Raw genomic sequence first — 19,898 nt, forward strand, 5'->3', positions numbered from 1 at the left:
GCAGGAAGTGAGGGAGGTGCCCAAAACTCCCTGTGCTTAGTTTCCTAGGAGACTCAAATGCACTCTGGCTTGATTGGCTGGCTGACTGTCCGGCAAAGGCAGCCAGCCTGCTGGGTGAGTGGCAGCTAGGCTCGAATGACAGGGAGAAATCTGGATAAAAGGCTAGTCTCTTGGCTTGGAAGGCAGAGTCGACCACTGGAACGAAAGAACCGAAGACGAGCTTGAAGAGGACGGCTGCTGCAACTCCTGGACCATTAGTTTGCCCGGTGAAGCCCTGCTACAGATCCAAATCGCCAAGTTCATCTCGACAGAGAAGCCCTAGAAGGAAGACTTCTCCCTTTGAGTTGGTGGGACCAATCAACTCGTAAAGCCACCTGGATACCATTCTCGGAGCTGGCTGCATTTTGCTCAGAGTGCTGCAGGAAACCGAATAACCAAGGAGAGGGACAACAGTTTGTGTGCTAGACTACAGCTATCGGAATTGAAGATTTGCCAAGTGCCAGCTTTGACCAGTCCCAGTGCAGGAGTCCTCCAACGTTTTCCCTCTTGTCCCCACGACTGAAGCTCAGGAACAGCAAGATCTGCAGGAACTGCCAGGAACAGAAGTCTTCAGCTGCATCTTTTTCTTCATTGTAAGGTACTGTGAAAACCTGACAGAGAAGCTTACCTCTCACTACGAAAGTGCTTGTAACTTTGGCAACTTGCAGGCCTAGTCAGCTTGTGACACAACATATGAATCTTTCTTTTACAAACTACTTCTGAGAACTTTGGCAAAGACTTCTCCGTTTAACTACCAGAACTGCTTTATCCTATACAAGAATTAGCCCCTTGACCTTGGCCTAACCTATTGCATTCAATCAGCTCCGCTGGTGAACTCAAACTATTTGCACTGTCTAAAGAGTAACTATCTTCTTTTCGTTAACCTATGCCTTTTTTCTCCTACTTCAAGGTACTCTGAAAGCCATTTTGCTCCTCCAATTTTAAATGCCTCAGACCTGTACCGTGTTTAGTACTGAAGTATATTTTGGTGTGATATAGATTGCCTCCTTCTAGTGAATGTTTTATAACTGACTGTTGAATAAGGAACAAGTTACTTACATGTAACTGTTCTCCAGCATGGGTCTGGCATGGATTCACATGCTCATGAATATTCCCCGTCGTCAGGCTGGGAATCCTCGGTAAAGAAAAAAACAGTATCAGTTTCATTTCTGATCTGTCTTTCGTAGTAGTAACCAATCACTGGTCTCTGCGTCATACTGACCACAGCCAATGACTGCCCTCTACCTAAGCACCGCCTCTGGCAGCCATCTTCAGATTTTGGAAGCAGGTGAAGTGGCAGTATGACCAAGTGAAGAGCCGCAGAGGGGTAGGCGGGAGGGTTCGCATGTGAATCCATGCCAGACCCATGCTGGAGAACAACAGTTACAGGTAAGTAACTTGTTCCTTCTCCAGCATGGGGTCTGGCATGGATTCACATGCTCATGAATAAAGAATATATAGCAGTACACACATGCACAACCACGGGAGGTGGCAAAGGCTCAACATTAAGCATTACATCAAATTCAACATTAAGCATCTTACCTCCTCACCAGGCTCACCTCAGGCGAACAGGTTGCGCAACACTGCTTGGCCGACCCTGGACTCCTCCCTGGAATCCCGATCGACGCAGTAGAATTTTGTGAAGGTGTGCATCGACCTCCACGTAGCAGCCCTACATATGTCCAGCAGGGGCACACCAGAAAGGAACGCCGTGGTAGCTGCGATCGCTCTGGTGGAATGGGCTCTTGGATGGCCAGGCAGCGGTCGGTTTGCCAACCGATGACAGTACATGATACAGCCGGAGAGCCATCTGGAAATGGAAGCCTTCGAGAGAGCCTTCCCCTGATTGACAGGTCCAAAGTTCACAAAGAGTTGCGACATCTTCCGAAAACACTTTGTGCGGTCCACGTAGAACTTCAGCGCTCTAGCCACATCCTGCGAGTGCAAAGTCCTCTCAGCCGGCGACGAAGGCGACGGGAAGAACACAGGCAACACCAAGGGTTCGTTGAGATGGAAGTCCGACGGTACCTTGGGCATGAAGGAGGGGTGCGTCCTGACCACTACCCTCGTGTCATGAAAAGTCAAGTACGGGGCCTTGCAGGACAGGGCCTGGATCTCTCCCACCCGTCATGCGGAGGAGATGGCCACAAGAAACGCTGTTTTCCACGACAGAAACTTCAACGGGGCCGAGCGCAGAGGCTCGAACGGAGGTCCCATGAGCTTGGTCAGCACCACGTTGAGCTCCCACGCCGGGGCCGGAGCCTTCACCGGCGGGAACGATCTGAACAGTCCCTTCATGAACTCTTTCACCAGACGATGAGACCACAAGGACGTCCGCCCCGTGGTTCTGGTGTATCGGGAGATCGCAGCAAGATGAATCTTGATGGACGCGTGTGCCAGTCCAGCTTTGGCTAGCGTCAGCAGGTACGGCAGTACCTGGGGAGCCGTAATCCGTAGAGGGTTAATCTTCTGTGCGTGGCACCAGACAGAGAACCTCTTCCATTTGTGTCCGTAGCATTTAAGAGTCGAGGGCGCCCTGGCCTTTGCGAGAACCTCTCTGCAGTCGGCCGGTATGTCGTATCCTCCAAACTCTAGCGCTGCAGGAGCCAGGCCTGCAAGTTCAGCGATTTCGGGTCGTGGTGGAGGATGGCGCCTCCTTCCCTGGAGAGTAGATCCGCGTCCACCGGCAGCTTGATTGGCGGGGACGTTGACAAGTCCAGAAGGTCCGGGAACCATATCTGCCTCGGCCACGCAGGTGCGACGAGGATCATCCTGCACCGTGACCTCTTGAGCTGGTTGACGAGCCGGATTAGCAGTGGCAAAGGAGGGAACGCGTAGAGGAACAGGCCCTCCCAGGGGAACGAGAAAGCATCGCCCATGCTCCTCGCCTGGGGAAACCTGCTGGCGAACCTCAGGCACTTGGAGTTCGTCGCCGTCGCGAACAGGTCGATCTGGGGTGTGCCCCACCGTCGGAAGAGGCGATCCACTAGATCATACCGTAGTTCCCACTCGTGGCACGAGCGCAGCTCCCTGCTGAGTGAGTCGGCGATGGTGTTTTTTATCCCTGCCAGATGAAACGGTACCAGAAACATCCTTTGGGCGACGGCCCAATGCCACAGGTCCTGCGCCTCCTTGGACAGTGCTGGGGACCTGGTTCCGCCCTGTTTCCTGATGTAAAACATGGTGGTGGTGTGGTCGGTGAAGATCCTCACCACCTTGCCCTTGAGGGACGGAAGGAAGGACCTGAGGGCCCAGAACACTGCACGGAGCTCCAGGACGTTGATATGGAGGGACTTCTCCTTCGGGAGCCAAAGGCCTCTCGCGTGTAGATTTTCGGTGTGCGCTCCCCACCCTTCCAGGGAAGCATCCGTGGTCACTGTCTCCTGGTGGTCTGGAAGTCCATGCCCGCCGTCAGATGCGCGCAGGTGCCCCACCACCGGACCGCACGGCGGAAACTCTCGTCGAGTGTGATCCTCTCCTCGAAGCAGCCCGTCGTTTGGATCCAGCGCGCGTCCAGGAACTCCTGCAACGGGCGCATCCGGAGCCTGCACATGGGAATGAGGTAGATGCAAGAAGACATCATTCCGAGGAGGGACTTGATGGACCTCACCTTGGCCGCATCGGAAGCCAACATCCGCTGTACCTTGCCCAGGATGGACCTGGTCCTTTCCTCCGACGGGGAGGCCAGAAGGGACACTGTGTCGAGCTTCGCTCCCAGAAACAGTGCGTTTTGCGCGGGTACCAGGTGGGACTTGGCGTAGTTCACGGAGAATCCCAGGTCCGTGAGAAGTTGGACGGTCCTTGCCGTGTGCTCCACGGCGAGCTCCCTCGTCTTGGCCCGGATGAGCCAGTCGTCCAGGTAGGGGTAGACGTGGATCCCCTCGTGGCGCAGCTGCGCCGCCACCGGTGCAAGGCACTTGGTGAATACCCTGGGTGCCGACCGTAGTCCGAAGGGGAGGGCTTTGAACTGGTAGTGACGCCCTTGGACCACAAACTTGAGGAATTTTCGGTGGCCCTTTAGGATGGGAATATGGAAGTAGGCATCCTCCAAATCCAACGACGACAGGAAGTCTCCTTCCTCCAGCTGACCCAGGACGTGCTGGAGGGTGACCATCCGGAACTTCTGCGCCTTGATGAATTTGTTCAGACGTCGCAGGTCTAGGATGGGGCGCATCCTCCCGTCTTCTTCTTCACGAGGAAGTATCTCGAGTAAACTCCGGAGCCCCGAAGCCTCTTTGGGACGAGTTCGATGGCGCCCTTCCTGAGCATCGCCCTTACCTCCAGGAGAAGCTGAGGGACGTGAAGCTCTTTTCTGGCCACGGGGGGGGGACGCGCGGGCACCTTCTTTGAAACTCGAGCACGTGGCCCCGGGCTAAAGCGTCCAGCACCCAACGGTCGGTGGAGATGGACTCCCACACGCTGACGAAGCTCGCCAGCCGGCCTCCCACCGGGGTGCATCGGTGGGGGCCCGACGGTCGGTTCAATCCTGTTTCGACGAGGCTTTGCCGCCTTGACCTCCTTGGCGACGACGGCGGGGTCAGCCAGACCTGGAGATGGAAGCCTTGGACAAGGACTTTCCATGGTTCACAGGGCCAAAGCTCATAAAAAGCTAAGCGGTCTTCCAGAAACATTTTTTGCAGGCCACAAAACTTCAGCGCTCGAGCCACATCCCCCGAGTGCAAAGTAATTTCAGCCGGCGACGAAGGCATCAGAAAAAACACACATGCTGCAATCTATGCAAAGGATGTGGGGGGACACCTCTGTTCCCCTTAAATGGTGTAATGGGGTACACCTTTAACGGGTCAACCTTTAACGGGTCAAACCATGGCATTTTTGCAGCGATTTTTTGTACAGGTGACATTTTTGCCACGATTTTATTACTACATACCCCCAGACACCCTGGAGACAGGGGTGGGCTTCACTCGTGAATCCCGCCAAAGGCAAAATGAACAATGGGACCAAACATGGTTTGGCGCGCAGAGTAAAGCTCAAGAAGCACCTTTCCACAAAGAAATGGTGAAAAAAGAAGACCAGGTCCATTTTGACAAAAACGGCACCCTTGGGTGCTTTACTGCAGCTGCAAACGCAGCCCGCGAAAAATGTTCTACATGGTAGTTAAAACGAAACCACTGCCACCAGCCATTCAGTGAGGAAAGGCCAACATAAAAAATGTTACATGAGAAGCTAGACAAAGGGGTTACTAGGTAGCCCCTCCAGCACCCTATTACAATGTGTGCTGGATCTAGAAAGTTACAAATGTAAGTAAAGTCAATTTCACTTCACTGCTCTTGAAAACAGTAGTTTAACCAGGAGAAGGTATTCAAACCTTTGGGAAATCTGAAAAACTGCCCTGTGCCACTGCACTGAAGATGGTGCGACACAATGTAAAAGATGATGCCAATGGAGTTTGTCAGACTCCACAACCAAAAGAAACAGTGTACAAAATCACATTAAAACACACTAGAGAGTGGGAAAAAGGGTCTCACTCTCTCCAGATAAAAAAAAAATAAGTCCTCAAAATCCAGCAAAGTTGCTGGGGGTCTCTAAGGTGGAGGGAATTAGCACATTTCTGAGAATTTTCCCAAACAACCACAACTCCTGCGCCTTTCTGGAAAGCGCTGGGGATCTGGTGCCCCCCCTGCCTCCGGATGTAAAACATTGTGATGGTATTGTCCGTGAAGACCCTCACCACTTTGCCCTTGAGGGATGGAAGAAATGACTTGAGGGTCCAAAACATTGCCTGCAGCTCCAGTACGTTGAGGTGTAGCGTCTTCTCCAGCAGCCAGAGGCCTCTGACGTGAAGACGTCTGGTGTGGGCTCCCTATACTTTCAGGATGTGTCTGTCGTGACCGTTTCCTGGTACGAGGGGCTCTGGAAGTCCGTGCCTCCGGCGATGTTGGAGCGCAGGCCCCACCACCCTATCGCTCAACAGAACTCAAAGAGCGCGATTCTATCCTGGTCGCTTCTGGACACCTGGATCCAACAGGCGTCAAGGAATTCCTGGAGCAGACGAATCCGCAACCTGCACAGCTGGATCAGGTATACAGGTATATACATGACAACATCATGCCGAGCAGCGACTTGATGGTCCTCACTGTGGCAATCTTCAGTGCTAACAGCCGATGCACCTTGCCCAAGATGGCCGCTATCCTCTCCACCGATGGCGCAGCCAGACAGGACACTCGAACCTGGATCCCAGGAACAGCACGTCCTGCAATGGAATCAAGCAGGAATTTGCAAAATTCACTGAAATCCATCAGCAGCCGGACGGTCCTCGCCGTGTGATCGATGGCAATCGATGGCGATGTCCCTTGACTTGGCCCAGGTGAGCCAGTCGTCGAGGTAAGGATACACCCGAATCCCCTGCAGTCGCAGATGGGCTGCCACCGGTGCCAGGCACTTTGTGAAGACTCTGGGTGCTGACTTCAGTCCAAAGGGAGAGCCTTTAACTGGTAATGCTTCCCTTGTACAACAAAGCGCACGAACTTGCAATGCTTTAGCGTGGATGGTGACGTGGAAGTACGCGTCTTCGAGATCAAACTACGACAGTTGGCCAAGCATGTGCTGCAGCGTGACCATCCTGAACCTCTGTGACTTTATGTACTTAGTCGTCATAGATCAAGACTGGGCCTCCAGCCCCTGGTCTTCTTTCTGACGAGAAAGTATCTTCAGTAAACTCCAGAGCCCAATCAGAACCAGCTCCATCGCCCTCTTTAACATGGCCCGAACCGGTGTGCCGTTAAAATGTCGAATCAATTTCGAATGCATTAATTTTGAAAAACAATGTTGAGAAAAAAAAAAAAAATCTTTTTTTTAATTTTATTTGTTTTTTTGGGGGTTTGGCTAGTAAAAAAAGGGTCATTTTAAAAATAAAAAAAATGGTTTGGGAGGACCCCGCCATTAAAAAAAATAAATAAATAAAATTTAAAAAATAATTTCTGACATTGATTCGAAATGAATGCATTCGAAATTATTGAATCCGAAAATATCACTATAAACTGCCCGAACCTCCAGCAGCAGCTGAGGGATGTATTGTTCCCGTCAGGCCACCGGTGTCATCCACGGACACTTCAGTTGAAATGCCAAAGTGCGTCCGTGGACTTATCGATCAGTGGAGATGTTCTCCCACACACTGATGAAGTTCACCAGCCAGGCTCCCAATGGGGGAGGGGCGGGGGGCCTAACACCTTGGCCAGTTCAGTCCCGCTTGGAGGCCAGAGCACCACCCTGGGAGCCTCGATGACCACCCCTCCTAAGGCCTTGGAACGACCCCAGGACCCTTGTCTGGAACTATTCTCTAAATTGGTGGCCTTGAGCCAGCCATGACGACAAAGGCAAACCCTGTTTCCCATTTGGTGGAACCTTGTGTCCGCAATGTCCACAGCCACGGTGATGGCATGGTCCAACGCTACCTCACCTTCCTGAAGGCTCGCCATTGCCTCGACCAGTTAATCATCGGGGAGGAAATCCAGGACCGGAGCCATCTTGTACCAAAGCTCCCGGTCGTATCCGGCCACGATCGCTAGGGTTGGCCACCTTGACCGTCGTCGCTGAGTGGATGAACTTTCTACCTATGGAATCCAATTTCTTCCCCTTGTTGTCCGGGGGTGCAGATGCAGAAGACGACGAGTTTGACGACTTCTTCCAAGCGGCCACCGAGTCCGGCGACTGCTGAGACTGCAGACACTTGGGCGCAGACTCTGGCACCTGGCATTTGTTCTCTAACCAGTCTCTCTTCGCCGGGGCTAAGATGGGATGCCTCAGACGCACCAGCCCCAAATCTCAGACGTCGTCCAGGAGCAGCACAGACAGGATGATCTTCCTTTTTGCCTCCCGGCGCTAATAAAGGAAACCCTCTGGAGTGAGCTGGAAAAGTTCTGACGCCTGGGCGAACATGGAATTAAATGAGCCCACTTTGTCCGGCGGAGAAGCTCTCTTGAGGTGGAGAGATGCCGCAGTGTCTTGTCGTCGCCGTGTCCATCCCCATATCCCGATAGGGGGAGGGAACTGGCGGCTGGTGTGGAGGCGTAGGGCGTCTCCTCCTTTTCCTCCTCCTCCTCTTAAACAGTGGCGGCCTCGGTGTCAACAGGGTCGGTGCTGGAGGTGTCGCCGGAGACGCCGTCGGCATCCGTTTCTGAATCTCTGACACCAGAGTGTGGAGGGTTGAGAGAATTTCTGGCGACAGATCTCTGGAAGATGCCTGGGGGGGTAGGGTTGCTGGGCTGAAGGCCCCGTCCTCGTCCCCATGGACGTCTTTGTTGCTGTCTCCAGAAGGCAACTCCTCGACGTCGTCCCCACCCTTTCCGGGATGGAGTGGACGGAAACTATTTGCTCCTCGTCGGAAGAAGAGCTATCCGTGCGCTGGAGATCTTCCACACCGCCCACCTTTTTTTGGGTCCTGAGAGGTCTGTCTCAGGCTAAGGTCCAGCATCCTTTTCTCCAGAGTCTTTTCTACTGGCTTGGACAAAGCCTCCCACCTGGGAGGAAGAGCCACTCTGGCCGCCATCAGGGGTACCCTGGCTGGGTCAGCCCCTTTTGCTTTAGCAAGGGAGGCCACCACTAACTTGATAGTGGAGGACGATGTAGGCTGGGTCACCTGAGCCTTCGCAGGTAAGTCGGCTAGATTGTCCTGCTTGGCCTTCTCCAGCTTCTCCCGCAATTGCCCCGGGGTAGCAGACTTTCGCTTGGCTGAATAGCTGGAGCGATGGCTGTGGACTGAGGCTGATGGTGATGATCGTGCCCTGGCCATTACGGGACCCGCTTGCGCGGCGACCCCAATGGCAGCGGACTCGCAGTGCTTCTTGGGCCCCCACAGGACATGGAAGCCCACTCTGATTGGCTGGATCCAGATGAGGCATGCCTCGGTAGAGGCCCTTATTTGACGACATCGCCAGTCTGGTGCGTCAATCCTTCACCGTGCGCTTGGGAAAGCTATGGCAGATCTCGCAATCTTCCTCCTTGTTCGTCGGGTGAAGACAACATAGGCACTGGGAATGCTGGTCATCCCTTAAAACATTCCTCAAACCGCAGCTGGTGCAGAGCTTGAAGAGGGATCCTTTCTTCTCTTCTGCCATGGTCTGCGATGTAGGCCCGATGCCCTTCTAGATACTTCTAAGAGAAACAGTCGACAATTCTGCCCTTGAGGCGCGAGGAAAGATGCAGACAAACGGATCCCCGCTGGTCGGATCAATAAGCAATAGAGCACACGGGCTCGATCGAACAAAAATAGGAATATCCGAGCAAAAAAGCACAAAAAAATGCAGAAAGCTCTAAGAACAAAACACGAGGACTCCAAACACTTAAGACGTGCAGTAAAAATCTGAAGATGGATGCCAGATGAGGCACTTAGGGAGGGGACAGTGACTGGCTGGGGGCAGTATGACCCAAAGCTCAGTGATTGGTTTATAGGAGAAAGACAGTTTAAAAACAAAAGTTAAACTTTCTTTTACCGAGGATTCCCAGCCCCGATGACAGGGAATATTTACGAGCATGTGAATCCATGCCAGACCCATGCTGGAGAACTACAATTATTTATTCATTCATTAATCTGCATACAGCCGACAAAGGCTTTACATATATCAAACATCAAAAATATCTACAGTAAAATAATGAAACCATGTTAAAACGCAGCCCGCTTAATACACCTTTACAAATAAAATGGGCTATTACTAAAATATTCCATCAGGCAACTGGTTCAATAAACGCAAACAAAAATAAAAGTTCATTGTATGAAATATTAAATTAACGTCATTTCCTTTTAAAAGATTCCCACAATGTTCGTATTTTCAGGGGTGCAGGCATTATCGGAAGGTTTTAAAAATGTAAGTCTTAATATATCAAGACTCTCACAATGACAAACAAGGTGTTCAGCTGTTTAGCTAGAAAAGGTCCCACATAATCTGCACCACCTATTAGTTTGTGGTATTCTGCATTTAGCCCCCCTTATTTCAAGAGTATCAAGCCGATTACATTTGAATAGTAAATATAGACTTGTAGTTTGGTTATCTGGGAACGCAGACAAATATTTGAGGACCTGCACAACTCAACCACTGTTGCATAAACATTCCACTGTTCGCTTTAGTGGCTAAGTGTCCCATGGATCGTATATTTCAAGTGGCGTTTGGTTCTAGCATGCAAGTATTCAAGACACTTAGTGCATTCTCCTTGGCCCACTTGTGTTAAATCAATCTCATATATCCCATGGCACCAAGTACAGTTATTATCATCAATATCACTAAAGGCACTCATTAGGTCAACTATGGATGTAGCATTATCTAGAGTGTATTTATCTTGACATAGCATGGCCACTTAGTACTCCATATTATCGCCTATGTGCATCATATTACATTCAAGTAATAAAATACTCGGAAGAGATTTAGGCATTCTGAAAAGGATTTTTAGAATTTTCCCTTCAAATCTATTCAACTCCACCTTTAACTTCTTCCCCCAAACCTCCGCAGCATATAACAGACAGGGGACAACTTTAGCAGAGTAAAGCAATAATAGTCTTCAACGAACATCCACCTTGCGATCCAATAAAGTGACCGAGTGCCATCGTGATTTCATGCACTTAGTTTTGATATCTGCCCATTGTTGTTTCCAGGTCAATTACTGGTCAATAATGACCCCCAGGTATCTATAACTGTCTACCAGTTTGATATGCTGGTCTGAAATGGACAATCGCAAATTATTTTGGCTTTGTAGTTTTCTTTTTCCCCAGAAGACAATGATTTTTGTCTTGCTGAGATTGATTTTTAGGCCATTCTCAGTGGCATACTTCTCATGTGCTGTTAGTTTATGCTGGAGACCTCTTGATGTATAGTCCAACAACAAAAGGTCATCCGCATAACCCAGCCAGGCAAGTTTAAGGAAGCCTATTTTGATGTCAAACAAGATAGCATTAAGTGCTATTGGGAGATCCACCCAATTAAAGAGGGTAGCAGCTAGGATACAGCCCTGTTCGACCCCTCTACTGGTGGGGATTAAATCTGAGACTTTGCCTTCACCCTCAAACTTTACTCTGACTGAAGTGTTGGTGTACAGTAATCTAATCATGCAAAGCAGACCAGCCGGAATACCCCATTGATTAAGTTTATTCCAGTTTGTTTCTCACCATCTTTTCAAAGGCGCCGCAAAAGTCGATGAACGTGCCCATAGACTGGAAGATTTCACATATGCCACACATTCTATAGCAGACACTAATATGGTGATATTATGAACTGTGGATGATTTAGCGCGAAAGCCTGATTAAGGGGGAGAATGTTGTGATCTACAATCCATTGATTTAACTCTTGAAGTAAAACTCTGGCAAATATTTTAGCTAGAATATCCAGCAGCACTAGCATGCGATAGTTGGCGGGGGTCCTTCCAATAGCCCTTTTTGTGGATAGGCAAAATGGAGCACTCTTGCCATGATTTAGGAACCTGGATATATTTGCCTATTCATCTAAATAATAGAGGGAAAAGGCCCATTTTTTCTGGGGATAATCTAACTAAAAGTATTGCAAGTGCCATCAGGGCCTAATGCTCGTGAAGAGGGTAAGGTTTTAATCAATGTTATAAGCTCTTCAATAGTGTGACTTTCTGTCCATGTAGCCACACTGGTCACTATTAACTCCTCTGTAATGTCTTGTGCTTGTTCACATGCACTATCCAGTCATGTTCGCCAACACTATTAATGGGCAGAGATTTAGGTTTTGTACCATTTACTACAGCCCATATTCCTTGGTCACTGTTCGTTCTGGCAACAAAAAAAAAAAAAAGACTGGAGTCTGCCGCATTTCGTTAGCTGTATGGGTTCTGTGGTGGTCTCCATTTTCAATGTTGCTTCTTTGACATTTTTATTCTTAAGAGTGCATCAACTGTCATTTTTTATCGAGTTGATGGCAGATCTTAGTTTCTTTTTTAGCATTATGAATTACTCTATCAAACAGTGGTTTCTGTAGATGGGTCATATTCCATCTCTCACTGGTACATAAGTGGACAAGTTCCAGCTTTTATTGCTACTAGGACTTCTTGCGATACAAGCTTTCAAAGAGGAGCCTCATTTTCTACCAGCTCACACATGATATTTGTACAAGTCGTGAGCTCCTGCTCTGCAATCATTCTACCTTTCCAATTTTTTGGGGTTCCTTTTATTCGGTTGCCTCCATCGTTTAGGGAAAGGTTTCCATTCAGTTCATAAGTACTGTCCTCTTTATGTTTATCCAACAGAAGGAACAGAGGGAGGTGGTCACTTTCCTTACAAATACCTACGGCCGTCTCTAGCACAAAATTATTTGCACTATCATTGGTTATAATATAATCAATAGTTGACATGCTTCTTATGCAAATTCTGGTATCACTTCTGCATGCGTCATTTGCACAGTTTCCATTCAGCATATTAACACTGTAAGCTTGAATCAGGTGGGCCCAGCCTTTACCTTGCCTATTGGAAGCATTGGAATGCAAGGGTCCAGAGTTGTGAACATCATCACATGGATTGCTACTACAAATAACGGCATTAACGTTGCGTAACAAAATGATGGGTGTCCCTGCATCGCATTCATACAGAATGCAGGATACCATCTTTATGTTGATTTTATTATACACTCCGTGTGGTGCACTGTAGATCTTTACCACTAAGAAAGGCAAAGTCTTTGTCTGATCGCATCTAATAAAAGACTGCCACGACCATATCTGTGGACCAATCATATCTTGAGCCACCCAAGGGTGTCTAATTGATGTCACAAGACCACCTTTCAGGCAGCCTATCGGTCCTTTAGTGGCTAATCTTTGTACTATACTACTACCCTCAATATCGTAGAGCTCCCATAGCCAAGTTCCTTGTAACGCCACCTGGAAGAATAGTTGGATATTGTCAAGAAGGCCATCATCCGAAGTAAAGTGAGAATTACCTCTAGTGTTCGTTCCAAGACATGATGACCTCATTGATGTTTAGCGAACTGAGATTTAATAGGCGACCGGGAGCCATTACCAATAGCCCACAGGAGAGTCTAGAGAGTTATCTATACTTGGCTCGCCATCCGGAATCTTATTTTCAAGATGCCTCGATTCATTCCGTTTCTCAAGGCTGTTTTTTGGGAATGTCATCCAGAGCAGCCCGATTGGGCAGGGCATGTGCTGGAGCCATTGTAAACATGCTCATATTGTGACCATGTTCATTAATATTTCCACACATGAATAGCCCAGTTTACTAAATTCACTGCAGTATAATAAGATGTAGTCAAGGATGGATAGGGTCGCACACCATACATCATGGTGATCACCGAAGAGGCTACCAATTGATCTAAAATTCGGAAATCTTTGGAGGTCACCCATTCTTAGAGGAACTATGGAGTGGCACAGCGCAACCATCTATCACTTGGAATTGTAACGCACGTGTTTTCTTTGAAGATTCAGTCTCATGGGGTATACTCTTTGTGTTTGTAGTCTATTGCCCGTCTCTCGTATTAGTGGTAGAGCAAATATTACCACGCACATTATTAAAGGGTGCAGAGGTGCATCTGGGGGGCTAGTTCCATATCAGGTACCTCTATATACATGCTCTGGATATCAGCTAGTATAATCAGGGATACCAGTATTATTCAAAGCTTTCTTTTGCTCATATGCAAGTTTACGCCCTCCTTGCCACGGCGATCTGGGTTGAAAGGTCTTGTTCAGTTGGACTAGACAAATAATTCTGAATAAAAGTATTCTTTGCAGCCTTGTTCAGTTTTTTCCCGGGGTGCTCGTGGATGGGATGGATCGCTGCCACGTGTTCGTTACTCTTGGCATTCATACTTGATGGGGGGGAATATTACTCGAAGGGAGTCTTCGGGTGATTAGTTTCAGAGGTAGGGTTTATAGTGTCTCCAACTATACACGTGGTGTGTTGGTAGGTGACAATACAGCCATTTTTTGCCTGTGGGGGTTCTTTTATCTGGATACACGACAGCCTGCAACACTTTACCTAGAATTTTTAGGTAGAGCTCTGTTGTCTTCGTCTATCGAACAATGTTTAGGTCTTGGAAGCATCTTTTTAGTTCCCTCACTCATACTGTATCGCTCTCCTCCTTCACAATGAGCCACATGTTCTAATGATCTTATATTGGCATCTTTGGATGACGCCGTCCCCATAGACCCATTTATCTCATCAGTGGGTTAAGGTATAAACCCAAGACTGTTTTTGTGCCTGTCTAAAACAAAAACCGGGAAAGTAAAACGCAGTGTTACTCTTTATAAATGACTCAAGGTTATTCTAGGTAGGTAAAACATAGTGCAGACTTATTCTGGACAGGCTAACAGCAATTCAGGGAAAGCAAGACCCAGTTGGGGGACACTCATACAATTATCCTAACACGGATAAAGTGAACCCAACTGCATTACTTTTGGGAAGAGGCACAACCAAATCACAGGTGAGTAATATACCTGTGTATCTACTTTGTTACAATGGTGAAAGTTTCTAAGGAAAGAAAGATGTTACATTTACTTTTCAGAATAGTGCAACACACATTCATGTTAAGAACTTTTTTTAACTGTTCACTCAAGAGTTACAGGTACCAACCAACTTCTTTTGCAAGTAAGTGACTTTTAAACACTTATTCTCTTTTCTAGGCAAAAGTCCCAATCCTTTCAATGTCTTTCCCTTATTTTCGGAGCATGAGTGTTCAGTGGCAGAAGGTTGATCATTAGGGTCTAGTGTCCAACAGACAGTGTCAGGATAGGTTCTTAAGTAGCAAAGGTCCGAGTCCATAAGGAAGACTGTTCAAACAGGTGAGTATTTGAGTTAGGGGACAGTCCAGGGGCTTCACAGTAGACACCTTAGGAGGATTCGAGCAGTGGGCCTGGGTGAACTGGGCGAGAGTACTCACAATCACAGAAAACACCCCAAACCTAGACAGGAATCACAAGAGACCTAAGGTAAGTAAATACCCAAGCCAGCACAGTACCTCCGCAGCGAAGAAGATTTTGCAGCAGCAGGTCTTCAGGATCTGCAGCCAAAAACCCAGTCGGTGGATTCCTTGTTGTGGTGACTGAAAGCAGGACCTTGGAAGGGACTTCTAGCAGGAATCAATTGGGAAGGCTCCAGGCAAGGCTATCCTCGTGGCTGGATGCAGCTTCTGGATTTGGCACCTTTTTAGGAGCACAGAAGAATACGGAATATCACTGGTCGGATTCCCGTTGTTACAAAGGTCCAGCACTCTGGTAAAGGGACTTTCGGACTGGAATCGTGCCTCTGGAGATCCAGCAGGATGCCCAGGAAGTTTCAGCGTGATTTGGAATTCGGAAAAATGTGCACCGCACAATGTCTCGAGGTCCCATGGTATTGGGGTATTGCAGCCCTGCAAGGTCGCAGCACAGTGTGGGATGGCTCAAAATGCAGGTCTTCTTGAGTCTAGTGGGTCTCACCAGGCTCTGTGTAATTTGCAGAGTCCCCAGGTCGATTGGAAGGAAGGGCTACAGCAGGCTCTGGTTACACAGCAGGCTCTCCGGTCGCTGGAAAACATCTCGGCCGCTTTTCCTTCATCATCCTCTTTGGTTTTGGTTCCAGTGGTCGACTTGGCTTCAGCTTCCCGGTTTGGAGTATTTAACAGGAACTACAGTACAACTTCTGCATTCCCTCGCAGCATTTTACAACAAAGGGCGGTCGGTCTGGTTGTCCAATCAGGACAGCCAGCCCCCTCCACCCACTGGGATTTGTCCCCATTCAGGCAAGGAGGAAGACAAAGGGCTGTGAAGTTTAACTCCTCCCTCGCTTCCTGCCTTCACAGAGAGACTGTAGCCTGGGCGGGGAGTCCAGGGGACTCCCGCCAAAGATATAAATCACACAAAGGAATTTCCCGCCCTGGATGTCAGGGGAAGGAAGAACAAGAAACACTAAAAGGGTGAATATACAAGACAGAGGCCATTTTGGTAAAATGAGCACACTTGGGTGCCTTTATACAGCCCGCGAGTAAAGGTGCACCAAATTAGTAAAAGGTATCACTGCCACCAGCCATTAAAGGTAAGCTTGTCCCTGTACAGTTTTAGTGTGAAAGGGGATACATGGTATCTCCCCAGTACTCCACATAAGGTGGGATGTGCTGGTTTCACCAAATAAAATGTAAAAGAGATCCAAAGATTCTATCTACTCTTGGGAACTGTAGTTCTCTCAAGATTAGCCAGAGAAAGTTAAGGGGAGCCCAAAGGGCAACCCAGCAACAATAGGCAGAATGTGGCAAAAGTTATCAAAGAGGATAGAATTAAAAATACACTATGGAGAGTCTAAAAACAAAAAATAAATTAAAAAAAATACCCATAAAAAGAGTAAAAGACTGAGTATAAGGAAAAATAATCCACCAGTAAAGCAAAATGTTCTGGGGTTGACACAGGCCAGGAAGATTTATCATTACTATGAAAATCTTACCTACCAATGCCCACCTGTTCCCTGAGGGGAGAATTGAACCAGTCCGTAAGAGGGTACCCACCGGTTTGAGAGACAACCAAATGCAATTATTATTAGGTAGAATATTAAGGGGAAATAATCCTGAGGGGGGCAATACTCTATTAAGGCCTGGGCCCCTCAGGGTAGGAAATATTTCATGTGTATACAGAGTTCTATATTTGCTAGAATAGGGCCTATGGTGGTGGGGGTGTGTGTATATATATACATACATACATACACACTAGGAGATACAGTCTCCTCCTCTGTATAATGATCAAGCACTGACTAAGTAATCAAAAAGGGCACGTCACTGTGTGCATGCCTAGAAAAATAATTTAAATTCCGCTACAGGCGCTGAACCATTCAAGGGGAAAAGGGCGATTAGCAGACACCCATTTTACCACCTTTAACATGGTCAATTAAAAATTACAAACGTACACTTTGACATAGTACTATAATAACATCACCATTGAAGAGAAACTAGCAAGCATACAGGTTCACCTTTTGCACGTGATTCACATGTGACAACGTCAAGTAGCAGGTATTTCAAATGAGTTTTCTAGAACACGGTTTGAAAATCTGACATGAGTAAGGGGGGAGACGTTTATTTTCAATAAAGGGGAAGTAGAGCGACTTGGATTGGTAGGGATCATCTGATTCAATTTGGTTTTATTAAATGAAAGCTTTATCCCGAGTCCTTATTCATTTTTCAGTCCACAATGGATGGGCACCCAGGTTAATCCAAATGATGTGTGCATTTACAAAACACAAGTACATGAAACACTGGAAAGCTATGCAAACAGCGTATTGATCCTTCTTCATTGTAGTTATGATAGAAATTGGAATTGTATAGATGCATAACTTGTTCATATTTAAATGTATGCATTTATTATAAATATACCATCTGTGTAACTCTGTACGTTTGTTTCTGAAAGGGGAGGGAGGCTTTAGGGAATCAATATTTTTAAATTGGGGGTCCCAGATTCATAAAAACATCTGTATTAAATAAATGATAACAGTGAATTCCCGATCTGGGGTCGGTGAAAAATGCCATTGATCTAGTTTTTCGCCCGATTACAACATCCTGAAGGAGTGCAACACAAATCGTACCTGTTCTGGCTCTACATGACAAAACATGGAGATCTTCTCTTTCACAGATGTGTCAAGCGGAGTGGTACATCTGCACACAACCTGGAAGAGAAGACATTCAAGAAAAATCAGACGCGTAAATTAGCAGGGCACAAAAGTGCCAATACTGGTTTACACAGGTGCACATTTTGTGAACTTGGAAAGAATACTGGCATAAAGTGGAACATAAAACTGGACTTCCAATATTTACTTTTCCAACAGTAATATATGCGCAGTGTGTACTTATTCTTGCTATTTTGATTGGTAGGAAAGATGACATTTTACAGCCATCACTGCATACTAAATTGTATTTTGCTACAAATCAAGATCTTAACATTTTTTCAAACCACAAAGCCAACAGAGAGATCTGAAAAATAAGGCTTTGAACGGCATGGAAGAGGAGGTCATAAGTGCCAAGATTCTTTAGCGCAAAAATGTCTGCTCTGGCACAATCAAGTGAAAATACACCGTGGATGGTGGGGTATTGTCCTGAATCCCAATAATTTGTGCACAGAATGTCCAGGTTTGTCCAAAACTCTACATGATAACTTATCAGAGTGGTCTGGAATCATGGTACAATTGGTCCCACACAAGAGCATGTTAGAGCAGAATTCCATGTGTGTATCGGATTTGAGAGTTTGAGGCATCTGTAATAGAATACTACCAATTCCATATTATACACATACATACATGGTTGTTGATATCCCAGTGATCACCTACAATTACACCGAAAACAGAAGTGATTTTTTTTTCCGATTTCAAAATGTAAAGTGCAAATGGATATCCAAAAGGCATGAATTACACCCATTAAAAAAACCTATTCTGCATGATTCCATTGAATTTTAGACCTACCACCAACACCCCTTTTTTTATTGAACATTTTCGATCGAGTGGCTTATGCCCAGATAACTGCCCACCTGAACGCCTATCCTACATCCGCACCAATCAGGTTTCAAGCAGGGATATGGAACCAAGTCAGCCCTTTTGGAACTAAAGTCTAGATTAGTAGACCGTCTGGATAGAGGCTTGCCATCCCTTCTCATGCTTTTAGACCCATCAGCCGCCTTAGACCTGGTGGATCATTCTATATTGGTCCCCAGGTTGAAGGTGGTGGCAAACCTTTCCAATAGGGCAGCAATGTGGCGCTCTTCCTTTTTAAATGACCGAGAATGTAGGGTCTTCTCCGGTGAGGCGGAATCTCCACTGACAATCTTAAAATTTGGGGTGCCCCAAGGAGTCTGCCTTTCGCCCTGTGTGTATAATATTTTTACTGTTTCGTTTTTTAAACATCTTGATCTCAATGGCATAGAATTCAACAATTACGCCGATGATACGCAGCGTCTTATACCATTGTCCGGTAATCATGAGAAGGACGAATGTTATCTTAATAAAGTCTATTCTATCGTAGAAAATTGGATGATCCAGAATAACTTTGCTTTAAATAAGGACAAGACGGAGCTCATGGTTGTGGGCTCTCAAAATTTGCACAAAAAAAAAAACGGGTCCAGTTTATGAGAGGTTTAGCCTAGAGGTTAAAAGTACTACACAAAAAAAAGTTTTAAACACTGGGTGTAGTTCTGGACCAACGCCTTCATATGAAAGATCATGCAAGTTCCATTGTGTCATCTGCCTACTATATAAAACTCCTGACACATTTGCGCCCTATCACTCAACAGAACGCAGAGACTATTGCTAGAGCAATAGTGAGTGCAAAGAAAGATTACTGTTGCAGTTTGTTGACAGGCATTAATAAAAGAGTGCAAGAGATTGCAGGTTGTGCAGAACATTGCGTGAGAGTGCTTACGGGCATCACTCTTTGAGATCACATTTCAGAAGCTTGCCGTAACCTTCACTGGCTACCGGTGGAGTCTAGACTTTTTTATCATCTTGCTCTTATTTTACATAAATGTCGGCAGGGTAAGATGCGGCCAGATTAATGAAAAGGGCCATCTCAGGTGCCTTGGGCCCAATAATACTGATCTGGTGAATGTGCCAAAATCCAACATGGCCCAGGCCAGTAAAAACAGCCTTTTTACATGTGGCTCCCAGAATTTGGAATGGATTACCCCACCCATCCCCTGCACTCAGGGGAATTAAATCCACTGAAGTTTTTAAAAAGAAACTGAAGATATGGCCTTTTAATACATTTTTTTAGTTTGTTAGTCTTTTAGTTGGTTTCTGCCACTCTTGGGGTGTTTATGTTTTTCGTGGTGTATGTCCTTTTGGTGGCTTACGCCTTCAGGTCCATGGATAGCGCATAATAAATGATTAAAGTAAAAGGGAAATAATGCATACAAAAAAAGGACATTGAAATTTTGAGTAACCA

The 19,898-nt window shown here is 47.0% G+C and overlaps 1 protein-coding gene across 1 annotated transcript in view; it reads right to left on the bottom strand.

Moving 5' to 3' along the window:
* The window catches only part of CTPS1 (CTP synthase 1), a 331,500-nt gene that overhangs the window by 243,645 nt on the left and 67,957 nt on the right, over positions 1 to 19,898 (bottom strand). The window contains exon 7 of the mRNA XM_069623054.1: positions 17,555 to 17,635. Within this exon, the coding sequence (XP_069479155.1) occupies positions 17,555 to 17,635 (81 nt within the window). The remainder of the gene's footprint in view (positions 1 to 17,554; positions 17,636 to 19,898) is intronic.

The sequence above is a fragment of the Ambystoma mexicanum genome, chromosome 11, assembly GCF_040938575.1.
Source record: "Ambystoma mexicanum isolate Mex_15411 chromosome 11, UKY_AmexF1_1, whole genome shotgun sequence".
NCBI classification, from domain to species: Eukaryota; Metazoa; Chordata; class Amphibia; order Caudata; family Ambystomatidae; genus Ambystoma; species Ambystoma mexicanum.